Source organism: Sturnira hondurensis, unplaced genomic scaffold, assembly GCF_014824575.4.
Source record: "Sturnira hondurensis isolate 20B ecotype Veracruz unplaced genomic scaffold, ASM1482457v3 Scaffold0001932, whole genome shotgun sequence".
NCBI classification, from domain to species: domain Eukaryota; kingdom Metazoa; phylum Chordata; class Mammalia; order Chiroptera; family Phyllostomidae; genus Sturnira; species Sturnira hondurensis.
Window position 1 is genome coordinate 23,860 of NW_028074563.1, and position 16,039 is coordinate 39,898.

At 39.1% G+C, this 16,039-nt stretch overlaps 1 protein-coding gene across 1 annotated transcript; it reads right to left on the reverse strand.

Moving 5' to 3' along the window:
- Positions 1-9,047: 9,047 nt before the first annotated feature.
- LOC118981442 (zinc finger protein 280B-like) lies at positions 9,048-15,839 on the reverse strand. The gene is made up of 3 exons (XM_037038229.1): positions 15,765-15,839; positions 14,670-14,839; positions 9,048-10,774 (listed from the first exon to the last, which is right to left on the reverse strand). The coding sequence occupies exon 3, from the start codon at positions 10,692-10,694 to the stop codon at positions 9,099-9,101; it is 1,596 nt and encodes a 531-aa protein (XP_036894124.1). The 5' UTR covers positions 10,695-10,774; positions 14,670-14,839; positions 15,765-15,839; the 3' UTR covers positions 9,048-9,098.
- Between the last annotated feature and the right edge of the window lie 200 nt (positions 15,840-16,039).

Below are 16,039 nucleotides of genomic sequence, written 5' to 3' on the forward strand. Positions count from 1 at the left end.
TCATTACTTATTCAGAGCACCATAGAGGTTTTATGTGTTTTCTCTATTATGTACTGCATTGTTGAATTTTGAACTACTTCTATTCCTATAACGACAGTCATTTCCTTTGTAAAAACTCCTAAATTTCTCGCTCAAAACAGTAGGCTAAATTCTGTGCAGATCCCGGTCTCTTGCCACAGAGCAAAATGCAAATAATAATAAATTTTAATAATAAGCATGTCCCATATTTTGCAACTCACAAAGTGATTTCTTTCCTGCCTTGTACTTAAAGTTGAAATCCCTCCAAGGTGCATAAAATTGATGAATACCTTCCAGGGTCTAGAATGCCATTTTGGCTAACATGGCCAGATGACCTGCTGAGAACGGTATAGTTTAGAAGTCTGCTAAAGCATCAGAAGGGCCTATAATTCCCCAGCCAGGATCTCAATCTCTCTCTCTCTCTTTCTCTCTCTCCCCCCCACCCCCAACACACACCAGAAGCTACCAAGAAGAAGAACTTGTACAATGCCTCAGCATAAGCTTCAATTCTCTCTCCAATGAGCAGCGTGAGAAGATACTGCTTTGGGAAACAAAGTGGAGATGTCAAAAAATAAAGTTTAAACCAGAGTAATTTGTTAAATGAGTAAGAAGTGTACCATGCTTCCCTGGCCCAAAGAAGTCACAAGTTGGGGGCACTGTGAGTCTTCTCAAAAACTTGAAGGAAGTTCAGATTCAAGTGGTTCAAGTTAATGAACTGGACCCTGAGAGCGTACAGCAGTCATTTCTTCCAACAGGGAAAACCCACAGTTCAGAGATGCCCAGCCTCCCCTGGACAATGAGGCTGTGCCCAAGACCAAGGACCCAGAATTTCAAGGTGGTGGTGGGTGGTGGTGGGGAAGGGCTTAGATTTGCATAATGCATCATACAAACACCCAACCTTGACCAAAAGAGGCAGAGCAGTTTAAGAGAGTCATCAGAAGAGCCAACACTGACTGTGGCGCCAGTGGGTCCATGGAACATTCACACCATCACCTAGATTCTTCTTCTTTTCCTCCTCACTCACTGCCCAGGCTCATGGAAATTTCGGAGATCAGGCTTAAGAGTGATCCTTCGGTCTTCCTTCCTCATTCTTAACTGGATGTACATTTTTGTTTGTTTGTTTCAGGGGTGTCTTCTCAGGCTATAGTTACTCAGGAGTCCTCACTGACCAGGGGGACAGTCACTCACACCTGCAGCTCAGCACTGTAGTCCCCAAAGAGGATCCACAATAGAGCCAGAAGAAGCCTGACCAAGTTTCAAGGGCACTGATTTACTATACAAAAGCAAACAGTCATGCACCCATACTCACTTCTCAGGTGCCCTACTGGGGGCTAAGCTGCCCTCACCTTCTCAGAGGCCCAACCCAAGGACCAGGCCGAGCACTACTGTTTGCTGGTAAATCCTGGTGCTTGCCTCAGGGAGAGACCCTGAGGAGGAATGGTGAGGCATGAATCTGCCTGGGTCTACATCTGAGATCCCCTGAACTGAGTATCAAATGGACAGACATTTTAGCTCTCAAGGCAATATAAATACTAGGAAAAGAAAGTTCAGGGAAGGAGGCTAAAATGATTCAGGGAGTATGTTTGGAGAAGATGGGTCTAGCAAAAATAGAAGCCAAATATTTTGTCAATCCATAGGGGACAATACAAGCTACACTACATGAAGAGTTCACAATCAAATATTTCCCCCCCCCAAAAAAAGCATCTCTTGAAGATATACTTCTGACTGCTAGTAGCAAAGAAAATGAGCTCCTCATTTTATATGCAGGTTCACTGCATAAACTATGGAAGCTTTTTTTAAAACAGTTTTTTAAAACCTGGAAGAAGTTTTTTTTTCCTAACCTGTAAAAACCAAAATAGTTCCAAAGTTGGATTACTATAGAAGTTACTATAGTTGAGTCTTTTTTTCTTCAAATATTTTCTCCTTATCACAAAGTATACACAAATTTATATCCTGCTAGTTTTATCACATATTACTGCAATCTTGCATTTTTTTAGTATTTAAATTATTTCCACATTTTATAGGTACAAACTAAAAATCTGAATTTTCTTGTGTGCTAAATTTCTTGATACATGAGCATCATTATGGACATTTTTATTGAATTTATAACATCTATGAAAAATGTATTATGGCTTTTCCTACACATTTTTGAAAGGCTTATACCAGTTGACACTCCTCTCATCACCCTCGTATCGGCCCAGACTTTGCAATTCCCACAATATTCATCAATGAGATACCACTGTTTTAATTTCCATTTCTATGTTTGCTGTTGAGATGGCGTATTTTGCATTTATTTATTAACTAGTTATAATTTTTCTTTGTGAAACAGCCAGGATTTTTCTCTTTACAATAATTTTATAGTAGTGCATTAGACATTTTTCGTAGTAATCTCTAGAAAAGCTTCAAAATATTGTCATTATTCCTTTAAACATTTCAGGCAATGGTTCTGCCAGTTTGTATGCCATAAAACATTGTAAACATGTGATGTTGTCCAAAAAACAGCAAAAACTGTAATAGAAATCAGTTACCTACAAAAAGAAGATAAAGCCCTGGCTGGCGTAACTCAGTGGATTGAGCGCGGGCCTGCGAACCAAAGGATCGAGGTTTGATTCCCAGTCAGGGCACATGCCTGGGTTGCAGGGCAGTTCCCAGCAGGGGACGCACGAGAGGCAACCATACATTGATATTTCTCTCCCTCTCTCCTTCCCTTCCCCTCTAAAGATAAAAAAATAAAATCTTAAAAAAAAGAAGCTAAATCATCTGGAAGGCTAAAAAAGAATCTAAGTTGTTACACTTTCAGATGTTTGAACAATGTGAATATATTATGTATTCAACGTTTTTAAATTTATGTACTTAATTCTAAGAGAATCTCATCTCAAACTGGTGAGTGTCAACCACAATGGCAAACTAGAGAGTGGGAAGGTATCACCACGACCACTAGGTTTTATCTCAATTATTTGTGGAATGTTATAAAACTTCCTATCGTCCACTTCTCTGTTATATCAAGGTGGTCTGTGTGACCAACAGTATACAACAGTAGTGATGGAATTTACTCTCTGGGACTCGGTTGCAGCTTCTTCCTTGCTCTCTCTTAGATCACTAACTCTGCCAGAAGCCAGATGACACATCTTGAGGAGCACATGACAAGGAACTGAGGCCTCCTGCCGGCCGCCAATCAAGTTTAAAAGTTGATGGTGTTAGTTCATTCAAGCTGCTCTAACAAAATATCAAAGATCAGGTAGCTCATAAACCATAGAAAGGTATTGCTTATAGCTGAGGAGGCTGGGAGTCAAAGGTCAAGAGTGCCAGCATGACCAGGCGAGGGCCCTCATCCAGGTCAGACTTCTCATGGCATCCTCACATGGAAAGGGGGAAAGAACCTCTTCTGTGAGTAGTAATCCCACTCGTAAGATTCCACCCTCATGCCCTACACCTCCCAAAGGCCCCACCTACTAATATCACCACATCTAGGGGTTAGAATTTCAACATGAATTTGGTGGTGGGCGGTGGCGGGGGGTGGGGCAGGGACATAAACAGACCATGGTACTAATCCTCTAGCCTGTCAAGCCTTCAGACAATTGTAGCTCCAACCAACATTTTAATTGCAACCTCATGAAAGCAGTAAAGCCAGGAACACTGACTTAAGCCAATTCCAAATTTTTGGCCCTTGAAAAAAATCCCAAGATAAATAAAATAAATGTTTGCTGTTTTAAACTGTTAAGTTTGGAGTAATATTTTATATAGTAATAGATAACCAGTACAGATTTTTGTACCTGGAGGGGCATGCTGATGTAACACTGTACCTAAAACAGAAGTGTTTTTGGAACTGGGCGGTGTGCAAAAGCCGAAAGGACTCTGAAGAGTTTGTATAAGCCTTAGTGGGAATAAACAAAAAAAACAAAAACAAAAAAACTGGACTTTAACTTTGAGACAGCTCCAGTGTGGCTTAAAAAAGAAGTGAAGAACATGTTATTAGAAAATTGAGAAAGGAATTATGTAGTGGCTGAAAGTTTAGTAACAGCACCTGTTGTGATATAAAAAGTAGAAACCATACATAATTGAGTCAAAGGTGAAACTTAATTACCTTCTCCTTGGACTGAACTTAGTGTCTCCCTTCTAATGAATAGAATAGAATCTTAGTGTCTCCCTTCTAATAGAATATCATAGAAATGACAAGTGAAACTTCCGAGACTAGGTCATAAAGGCATTGGGGACCCCTTGCTCACTCTCGGACACTTGCTCTAGAAGCCAGCTAGCCGTGTCTTGAGAACACCCAGATGGCCCAGTGGAGAGGCTCACGTGGAGGAACTGAGGCTTTCTCCCAACAGCCAGCATGGAACCAATTTCCTCTCATCAGCCATGCGAGTGAGCCATCTTGGAAGCATATCCTCCATCCCCCGCCAAGGCTCCAGGTGATTGCAATTTCATTAAACCCCTGACACAGAACAACCCAGCTAAGCTGCTCCTGGGTTCCCAGCTCTGAGACTCAGTGAGAGGTAATAAATGTTTCTTTAACTGTTAGTTCTATGGTAATTAATTATACATCGATAGACAACACACACTCCCAACGTTGAGCACTGCCTTTAACCCAGTGGCTCTTCCTGTTTAGTCTGGTTTTAGCAAGATTCCTGCTTAATCAGTTTAGGGAAAATCTCCACCCTTTATAGCTGATCAAGTTCCTCAGCACCCTGGCCTGTCTTCAGTACAATCCTGTCAAGTTGGTTTGGCCAGAATCTACCTCACCCCTGAAAACTACCTCTTAGAAAACTACCTTTCCCATCCACTGACACCCGCCCTTCTCCTGGCTATAAATCCCCACTTTGCACGTAGTGGAGTTAGTTAAGCTCAGGCTCTCTCACAAACCCCCATTTTATCTAGTATTATACTAGTCCCTCCCTGAATAAAATTTTCCTTACCATCTTTAACAGTGTCAAGAATAACATTTTCTTTAACATTTCCAAGTTTTATTACTAGGAATTATTCTCAAACTAGTATTTTCATACCTTTACCTTTTTTATACTATATTCATTTTGAGGGACAGATTTTTAGGTTAAAATACTTCACAGTTTCACCATAGAAACAAAAGGCCCTTTTAAAATAACTCATGGAGTAATTTGAAAAGGATGTGTATATAGACATGTCAGTGTATACACATGCCCTCCAAGAAAAACTCCATTCTCAGTAAAACTATAAATTAAGGCTAAAACAGCGTGCAAATGTTAATGGAATTAACTTACGAAAAAGGTAAGGAGAATTAAAAACTCTAATAAAACTGAAAATATGCATCAAAATATTTGGGTTCAGACAAACCTGTAAACAAAGTTAGGCATTATTAAATCTTTTTTTTAATTTGAAAAAGATTTTATTTATTTTTAGAGAGAGTGGAAGGGAGGGAGAAAGAGAGAGACACACCCTCAATCAGGAACCCGGGCATGTGCCCTGATGGGGAATCGAATTGGCCATCCCCTGGGTTCTCAGGCCAGCACTCGATCTACTGAGCCACACCAACCAGGACTTCAATCCTTTAATACAAAATAAAAAAATAAAAAAAATTTAAAAAGCTTTTAAAATAAAAAGCCATAAAAAAGAACAACCCTTAAAAAGTAGGTGTATAATGAATCAAGATAAAAATAGAGAATAAAATCAAAACTACTTGGGATAATAAATCAAGAGTTGCTTCTTGGAAAAAGTAAACCAGAAACATTGATAAAACTGTGGCAAATCTAATGAGGGGGAAAAGAAAATACATTTCAACATTAGAAATGAGAAAGAGAGTAATATGCTGAGGAGGGAGGACAATATTCAACCCCAAATGGAACTATTTTGCTTTAATAGAAATGTTGTGAATGCAGCCAAGCAAAACCCTGGGTCAGTAAAGGAAAAGTAAATGATTATCTCAAAAAATGTCATAAACTATCCAATAAAACTAAATAATAATTCTCTTTAAAGATTCTAAACAGAAATTCCTTAAACAATATACTCATTACCTTTCATGGTGAGCATTTCTCATTAAAACCAAGAACAAGAAAGTCTATTTTCATATCATCATTTAGATGTTCTGGCCAATGCAAAGTCCAGAGCTTATTACATAGTGGTGCTAAAAATAAATAAACTAAAAACATGCCATGTTACTGATGAAAAGACAAATACCAAAAAAACATTTTTTTCAAAAGAACATTTTATTACTATAATTGCTACTTTACTTACATTTTTTGGCAACAATAATAAACTTTATCTGAAAGAACAAGCAAGCAAAATAGGGAAATTCACAAGAGGTAATTACAAAATAGTAATCTTGATTGCTATTCAATATATTTGTAAACAAAAGAAAGTGACATTGCCTTTAAAAATATAGAGGTTATCAATAGAAAAACAGAGAAAGCTCCTGAAGGAACTCAACTCACTATATTAATTTTCTTTTGGTTGCAGGCACAGAAATGGACTCAGGCTAGCTTAATTCTTAGAAGCAAAGCCCTTAATGATTATCCCTTCCCAGCTTTTGGTGAAAACCTAGGAACTTTAACTAGATCAGAGAGAGAAGGAAGGAGAGGCATAAAGTGTCTTTATGGGAAGAAAACGGATGAGGGTCAAATTTTATTCAGTGTCATTTTAAGAACATTAACAAAACCCAATGACTCAAAGAAAATGTCCAACAATTAATTGAGGTAGCAAATCATGCAGGTTTTGGGGAAGAGCATTCTAAGACAAAGAACAGCAGTTGGCAAGTCTTTGGATTGGGAAGAAATGTGATTTGCTTGAGAAGCAAGGCCAGTGTGTCAAAAATAGTGCATCACTGGGGAAAAATGGTAGAGTACCATGGTACAGAATGAAAGAGAGGAGGCGGGCAGGGCCCATATCACTGAAACCTTGGCAATAAAAACAACTGCACTCCTTAGGGGCATATTTTAATAAAAGAGCAAACAGCAGTAACAGTTGATAAAACTAAGCAACCACAAACACACAGAACTAAAACATTTCATATTTTTACTATCAAAACAGAATAAGGGGATTAGAATGCAGAGTCTGAAGCTCTAATTATACAAAGAAGCTTCCACCTGACGGCAGAACAAGTAGAACACACACACAGATGCATTCTCTACACCTAAGAAAGAGGTTCAGGCTAAAATTTTAGCAAAGTGCCTTGGTCCAAGCAAACTAACTGAAAAGGCCTAGTTAAATGTTCAAAGTGCAAATCAAATCAGTCAGGCAGTGAGCAAACTGATACAACAGAATCTGCGTTATACTCACAGCTACACAGTTGTCTGCAGTTCTTCCCCTGAAATTCTAAGAGGAATGCTAAACCCTTAATCATTATCGCTTCCCAGCTCTTTGTGAAAGCTTAAGGAATTTAATTAGATTAAGGAGGGAAGAAAGGAGTGGGGAGAGATAAGGTGCCTTTAAGGAAGAGGAGAAAGCAAGGGGAAAAGACGTCTCCTGGCTTGGATCTACTGCCAGGATCCCAGATCCCTTGAGTAGTGCACAGAAGCTGCCAGGTCCCTGGGTCAAGGGTGGGAGAAGGAAGGCACCAGAACATACCGAGGAAGACTCAACCCTGGGAACCCACAGAGGCAGCCAAGGCTGCTGCTATTAAATAAATTCTCAGAGGGTACTCCACAGTTCTGTGGAGAAGCCCTTGGAAATGGCACGGAAAAAAGTTCTCCCACAAATGAGAAAGGTGGGCAGATTAGATGAAGAGCAGCAACTCTACAACTGGACTTACTGAAAAAAGGGTCATTTCTTGCACATTGGAATGGGTCAAGTAAGACTCAAACAGCGTTAACTTCATAAAGTGGAAAATTATACACACCAGAGAATAATTACTGTTCATTGTAATACATTCATGTCCAACAGGCAAGATACAAAACTGCAAACTTCACATGTTCAATTAGGGTAAGATAGATGAACAGAAAAAAAATACAAGAAAATGCCCTACAACTAGCTTAAGTTTAGTCAGTCATCTGGGCTATTTTTATCCACTATACCTAGTGTTCTTGGACAACCCCCATTCCAGCTTAACAGAACTAAGTTGAGCTCTCATTCTGTGAACTGGACAGATACAATCTGTTTGGCCCTTTCCAGTTAAAATTATGGGTCCAGTACATTTCAAACTATGGATGCCAGAGCTTCTTTCCCTTGGGAAACTTTACTTCTTTACTGCTGTGGCTACGAGGGACATAGTCCATTCTGACTAAAGGCCAGGAGAAAGGAGGGAACATAACAAATTCCCCTGTGGATCAGTCAACAGTAAGTCCACTGGCACCAAGCACCATTCTATTAACTACCTCTGTTTCTCCAGCTGAAGTCAGTGATACCACTAGTTGTTTGATGTCTGCAGGGAACCCTCACCAAACACAGGCATTCCATTGTAATGGTCCTGCTTTCCTGGATGTACATGAGCTAGATAAAGACACTCTGAAACAGAATTCCTTATGCCTTAGCTCCAAGATAAGTGAATGTGTGCCTCTCTCTCAACTGGGCAAAAGAGCCACTGCTGTCCACGGACTAACCTCCCACTTTCTGGTCCTGTTCACACCACAGCTTCTTGCTCAACTTCTCCACGTTCAGGCTTTCAGAGCCAGGTTTATTTTAGGCCAGCACAACATAGGCACTTCTGGAAGTTCAGCAGCAAACAGGACTATGCCATAACAAAGCCATCCCGATTTGACTAGAGTTAACATTAAAGTCTTCAAGGTATGGAAAAAGTAGAAAATAAAATTAGACACTTAAACTCTCTATATACAGACAGAGGTTACCCACTCACAATTAACATGAAATAGCAAAATAATAAATAGGTTTCCAACTTTTTTCTTTCACATACATACACACACACAAGCACCTTTATGAGTTAAGCCACATCCAGTAACATTTTATATATAAAAATGTATAAAATCCAGGTAATACATTTTTAAATAACATCTCAAAATTCATATAAAATACTATATTTCATTAATTAAAAAACTCATATTTAACCTATTAAAGAATGTATGGTTTGTATTTTTTATGGTGTCTTTTTCATTAAAATACTCAGTTTAGATCTCCTGAAACTAGGATTTACAAGGTTTTCTTTTTTTAAATCTACTTTAGGCCCTGAGGGGTGATGATTCAGAATCAGATGTGCTCACAGTAATGGATGCTACTTCCACTGACCCCGGTTGAAGAGGTTCCAGTGATACTTGAATAACAACTTTAGTTTCAGGAGGCAACCCTTCTAGTTGCTTAGGCTTCTTAAACATTTGATGACACCGGGTCTTGTGCTCCATTTTCTCCTTGAAAGTTAAAAACTGTAGTCGGCATTTGGAACATTGATGAAAGGTCTTTTCCCAGTGTCCTCTATAATGACACATGTAGGGTGTTGCCGTTTTGAAAATTTTGAGACAAAATGGACAAAGCAAATTCTTAGTGTTTTCATGGCATGTTCTGAAATGTGTTTCTACATCAGCAAAGACCGACGATCTGTAACTGCAAACCTGGCACACATAGGGCATTTCGCCAGGCTTGTGATTGTCCTTCATGTGCTGTAAGAGAAACTGATCTGTTTCAAATGACAATTCACAAATTCTACAGACAGCAGAGGGCTCCTGGGCAGTGTGCACACTCTCAATGTGACACTGTAGCTGAAAGAGAGTGGGAAACTGCCGGTGGCAGTGCTGGCAGGTGGTGTGGATTTTCCAGTTGTCACCCCTCTGCTTCTCAAGTTCCAAATGATGCTTCATGTGATTCATAAACTTGACATTTTTTAGAACTTTCAAGCAGCTGAGGCATTTAAAGGCTGTGTGGGTCTTTTTTTCTGATTGCCCATTTCCTTTATGCTGTCCATAGTAAAAGTCATCAAGTAACACGATCAGATTTCCTTTCTTGGGATCAACAGTCTTGTTTTGACTTGCTGGACTTGAAAAGTCTGTTTTTGTCTGTCTATTTTCTCTAACAGGACTTGTAGTCTTGAAATGGACACTGTCCTTTGGATAAGCTGTTGGAAAAGGTGCTCCATTCTGAATAGGGCTTAATAAGGTATGAACACCATTTGAGGGTGTGGTCTGTTGAGGAATAATTGTATGAAAGATTCCTGAAGAGGATAAAGCTGAAGAATGTCCCCCTATGATTCCATTACTGAGTTTAGGCCTTTTGGGATTTATGCGGTTTACTTCAGAAGTGGAAAGTTGCTTTGACACACAACTTCCTACAGAAAGTGCTGCTCCTACTGGGTGCTGCAATGAACTTGTGAATGTAATCAAAGGAGAACATAACTCTGAAGAGCTATTAGGCACAACGTATGGTGAATTACCTTTACAATCAGGTTTAGACAAAGGCTCAGTGATAATAATAGGACTATCTGTTAATCTTGATTCAGATTCAGAAACTGGCAAGACAGTCACTGCTTCTGATGTTGGGGTGACGTGACTTACAGGCCGCAAATTGTGAGCAGTATCTCTTCTGGGGTAAGCATACTTTCTTCTCCTTGAACGTGAACCTGGGGTGACTCTGTTCAAAATGTTTGAAATGACTGGTTTTGAATGTGAAGTCACCCCAACAAAGATCAGATCAGCATCATCATTTACATGTTCCACTCCAACGAAGATCAGATCTCCATCTTCTTCGTCTGCCTGCTTTCTTTCTTCTGTGCTCTTCTGTGGTTCTGGCTCTCGTTCTTTCTCACATAATACACGTGTTGGTTCCATTTTCTAATTTTCTTTTTATTCTTGAAGGGTGTAGCCTTGTAGCACGAGTCCCAGTGCTTCCTTTATATATGAACTGCCACCTAAGTACAAATAACACTACACATCAGTAAGTATAGAAAGAAAATGTATCTCATTTAATTCTCTCCAAAACTCTAAGATAGTTATATACATTCTTATTTTACAGCTAAGGGCACTGAACATCAAAGAGGATAAATGACAACTTCAAACTATGATTACAAGTCTGTGCAACTCTAGAATCATAGCTTTGTCCTAGCCTAATTATGCTCTCTTCTATTAACAAAAACTTCCAACAACTAATCATCATTAGGCAAAATCACAAGTAAAGGACAAGTATTTTTGACAAAGGTACCATTGCATAGTATTTAGAAAACAAGTTTCAGAATCAGAGAAGATAAAGCTGGAAACTAACTCAGCTTCACAGCAGCTGCAGCTTCTCTGGCAAGTGTGTAACTTTAAACATGTTTCTGTTATCTTAAAGGCAAAAATTCTTAGACTTAATAGTCCTTTTTAAAAAGCACCAACTAGTCAATGGCAGTTTGTTTTGTAGTAGAATTGAGGAAAATGTATATTAAATGCACATATTCAAGTGGATTCACACATACTAATTTCATAAATATTAATACAGTAAAGTATCAAATTCAAAGAATAGACTAAGAGTACCTATACAGTTAACGCATAGTATAATTCAATGTCAAGTACTTAGCACACACAACTCTCTTGATGATCTCACCCCAACTCAAGGCCTTAATTATAATTCATTTGCTGATGTCTCCTAAATTTCTTCCTCCAGTCCTTACTCCCCCACTGAACTTATTTCCAACAGTGCTTCCTTGTTCCCTCACCCCGCCTCACTGTCTTCTCCACATAGCAGGAAAGTGATTCTGTCAAATCAGATTCTATCACTGCTCAGTTCAAGACTCTCTAATGGCTTTCTGGTTTATTCAGTAAAGGACCAAATCCCTCCAATGCCTACAAGACCATGCTTCCAACCCTGCATATCACCCTGTAGCTATCTCATACTCCTCACATCCACTTCATTCTAGCCACACTAACCTCCTTACTATTTCTTAAACACAGAGAATACTTTCTCTTGCTTAGGGCCTTTGTATTTGCTGCCCATCTAATATGAATTGTCATCATCCAGATATTTGCATGGCTGGCTCCTGGCCACCTTAGGGCTCCATGCCAAGTCTTGCAGAGAGGTTCTCAAATATACCAACAAACTTCTAACTCATATTCCTGATATTTCTTCCCTTCCTTTACCTTCAACCCCTTATCACCACCTACAGTATTATAAATTTTGTTTATTTCTCTTGATTCTTTTCTCCTGTCTACCCAGTAAAATATAAACTCCAAAGGGCTGTATCTCCAGCACTGGAGCTCAACAAATACATTATTTGTTAAATGAGCTAATAAATAGTATATATTAGGAACTTTCTTTTGCGGAGCACATTGTGCTCCATTAATTCAATGTTTTCTATGAATTTACTCTGAGAACCTTGTCCACAACAGAAATCCTATGTCAATGAAGTATTTAAAGCTGTTACCCCATTACAAACATTTTTTGCTACAATCTATAATAAAAATAAAATTTACATGGCAACCAACTACACAAACACATATAAATAATAATTTCCTTTACCACATGGGATGCTTATTCTAATATTTTCTATTTCATTTTTCCTAAATTGAACATGACCCACAAATTCAATTATGACTCATCAGTGGGTACACTACCAGCAGTCTGAAAACCATTGGGTTTATAAAGGCTGGCAAATGTAGGCACTTTAAGCCACAGTTCAAAACTCACCAACTTCTGAAAACAATGTCAAATTCACTGTAGCCCAATGTGGGTATCTTCAAACCAGCATAAACCAATCTATAAAAATCAAACTACATCTACTATGAGCTATGCACCTCTCATTAATTTAATTAGCTTATTAGTATATAGTTTTGGAACATATAGATACCTAATCCTGCAAATGTGTACCAACAGAGAAGTGAATATAAAAAGGTATGTAATATTAAGAATAATAAAAATCATTCTTTTCCTCACTATTCCACAACTATTTTGCCTGCCCAACACTGGTCTAAAAGCACTATCAAGCACGGAAAGTACTGAATGCATAAAGAAAAAAAGAAAGTTGTAAATGCTTGAAGCTTATAGTCTGATGTGTCATAAGCATAAACTTTAAAACTAAGAATAAGTAGATAATTAAGAGATACGTAATGCAAGAAAACATGATGCAGATTTGAAAACACTGCTCTTTGGAATCCACAAAAATAGGTCTGGTGTGTCTATCCACAATTTCAGTCATTTAACTCCAGATTTCACATAGTCCAGTGTTTCTCAATCTAAATTGACTTTTCAGAGCAGATAATTCTTTGTTGTGGGAGACTGTTGGCTGCATTTAGACTGTTGAGCAGCATCTTTGGCCTCTACCTGCTAATGCCAATAGCAATCCCCTACTTGTGGCAATCGGAAATGTTCTGTGGGAGAACTTCTTCCTTAATCTAACCTTCTCTGCATGATCACTTCCACATTTCTAGTAACTCCCTTCTAGGTAATTCTGTATTTATGCTCTAACATCTTCTCTAAAAAACATAAATCAAAGTCAAAATTATTAATATTCTCCCTGATAACATAAAAATCAGAAAGTAATTTGATGAGTAATATGACCATCATGTAACAGGATGCAGCCAAGGGGGGCCCCAATAGGAATTTGTAATGGGGCCCATAAATTGGTGTCCAGGAAATATTAGAAAAGTATATATATCTATATATATATATATATGATGTCCTCACCCTCACAAGTCTGAGCTGGGGGGTGGGACACATGGAATAGGGCCATTGAGAATTGTTTTGAATAGCAACATTTTTGCAAATAACCTCTAGAATGGTCATTTAACATATCTATAACCTTTAACTGGTTTCATAGATATGTTAAACAGCTGTGCTCATGTTTTGAGCCAGGGGGATGGGAGCAACTTCAACCCATGATGTAACTGGAAGGCAAGTCCCCCTGGTTACACAGCCTTCTAAAGAGCTTGGAGATGATTGGCTCCACACCACAGGGCCACACCTGCCCAGACTTACTATGGCAGCCCAGTAAAACTAGAAAAAAATACAGGAATGCTGGCAGCTGTGGCCAATTGTGAGAGGAGTCTGAAATAGGACTGCAGAGGAAGACAGGCGCTGGGATTCAAACCCAGGCATGGCAGCCATGTAGCTTGGGCAGAGAAGAACTGGGCATCGTTTTGGGACCACACAGCTTGAGCAGAGAAGAACCATGGACTTCTATTTCTTTTTCTGAGATACGGTACCCTGGACTGGGCAGAGGGGGAAGGAGGGATTTGTGGGTATTCTAAAAAACTCTGGGATCTCAGTGAAGACATTAAGTCATTACTCTTAAGTTTGTATAACTCTTTAAATAAATAATCCCTTTCCTTTTCACCAATCTCTGGCATTGAGAGGCATCTTTCCCTGGCAGCAGGCAAGGCGAACCTAGTAAGGGGTGGGAGACCCCTGGGGCACAAGGGGTGGGTCCATTCGGTAAAAGTATATCATTTAATCCCTCCCTGGGGTCTATTCTGTAACACCCAGAATTATCTGAAGATGGACTTCTAAAGCCTAGAAAAGTTTATGATTCACCTAAAGGTATATATGTAGTGTTTGGGAACAGAGCCACATTAGCTATATGATTCCTGAATTCTGGTCCCATGTTCTCTCCAAAAGAGCTCTAATTTAATACATACCTGTTTCTTATTATAATGCTATTAATTGCTTAGCCTCTAAGGATTGAAGAGCTTCACTGGATTCATTTTTACTCTACTTCTATTAGGTAGCAGCTAGGAACAAGCAGCCAGAGGGGAAATAAAGGCAGGGTCCTCACCATTATAATCTAACAAAGAACTTAATCCAGGAGAATAGAAGCAAAGTAAAACATCCCTTACCTACTGCCCCAGCAGTCTTGAGCCTAGTCCAATACGATCGCCAGGTATTCCGAACAACACAAGCAAAACTCTGATAGCCCAGGAGGAGTGGGCAGTCCTTGAGACTGGGCTTCTGTAAGCTTCTATAATAATCTTATTAAGATTGCCAGGTGTCCTGAACATCCCAAGGCCTGGAAGGTGGGAAGGGAGTCTTTGAAATTCTATGTACTATTTCCACTATCTGGGGAAAAAACCCACACAAACCTACATTTAGGTGGTCACATCCCCTGGGGAAGCTGGTACCACTTTTATCCAATGATCAACAGGTAACTTCCTCACCCCATCCCACCAACTATACAAGTCCTCAGAACAAAGGACCTGATGCCTATGGCCACCTAGCCTTTTGCCACCCTTGCTCTTGCCAACCATGCTCTTACCTTTTTCCCCCACCTCAGAACCTATCACTAATAAACTCTGCCTGCACGCTAATAGTCTTGCTGATCTGTAATTCTTTACTGCATCAGCAAGAACCAGGTTTCTCCTATTAACACTTCTATGTTGTAAAACTTATTCTAACCTCCCCCAGCTCCCATCAAATTAATCACAGAAAGTTATAAGAAATTCTAAATAAATTTTTAGAGCCTTGATCATTCTAACTACATTTCATTTCCATTTCTATTAAAGCACCTCTCCCCAACTTCTAGGTTTAGGTCCACTAATTACGTCATGTTTGTACATCTGTAATAGGCTCCAAATTGTTCTGTATTATCTCTCTATCCTTCAAATTATATAACATACCACCATTTGAATACTAAAACACCTAAATGTTGAATGATTCCTTCAATCCTTGGCAATACATTTTAGGTTTTGCTATGGACTGAATTGTATCCCACCCCCCAGACCCACGTGTTGAAGCCCTAAATCCCCCATGTAATAGAATTGGAGATAGGGTCTTTGACAGGTAATTAGGTTTAGGTGAGTTAATGAGCGTGGGGGACTCAGATAAGATTGGTGCCCTTAACGAAACTAGAGAGCTTGCTTCCTCTCTATTCCACCCCCATGTAAGGAAACAGGGAGAAGGTGACCGTATTCAAACCAGGAATAGAGCATACTCACTGGGGAACAAAGTCAGCCATCACCTTGATCTTGGACTTCCCAGGTTCCCAAATTATGAAAATTTCCTGTGTTAAAAATAAAATAAAATAAACAAGTTCTGGTAACACTGCTACACTTTCACTCAACTCATCTTCACTGGATTTCTAGCTATTATCCATATGATTTCCCTTCTATCCAACCAATAATTCAAGATGGAAAGTTAAGAATACAGAAACAATCAAAAGTGAATAAATCAATGAGTTCATTTAGAACAAGCATAACATTAGAACATGGGA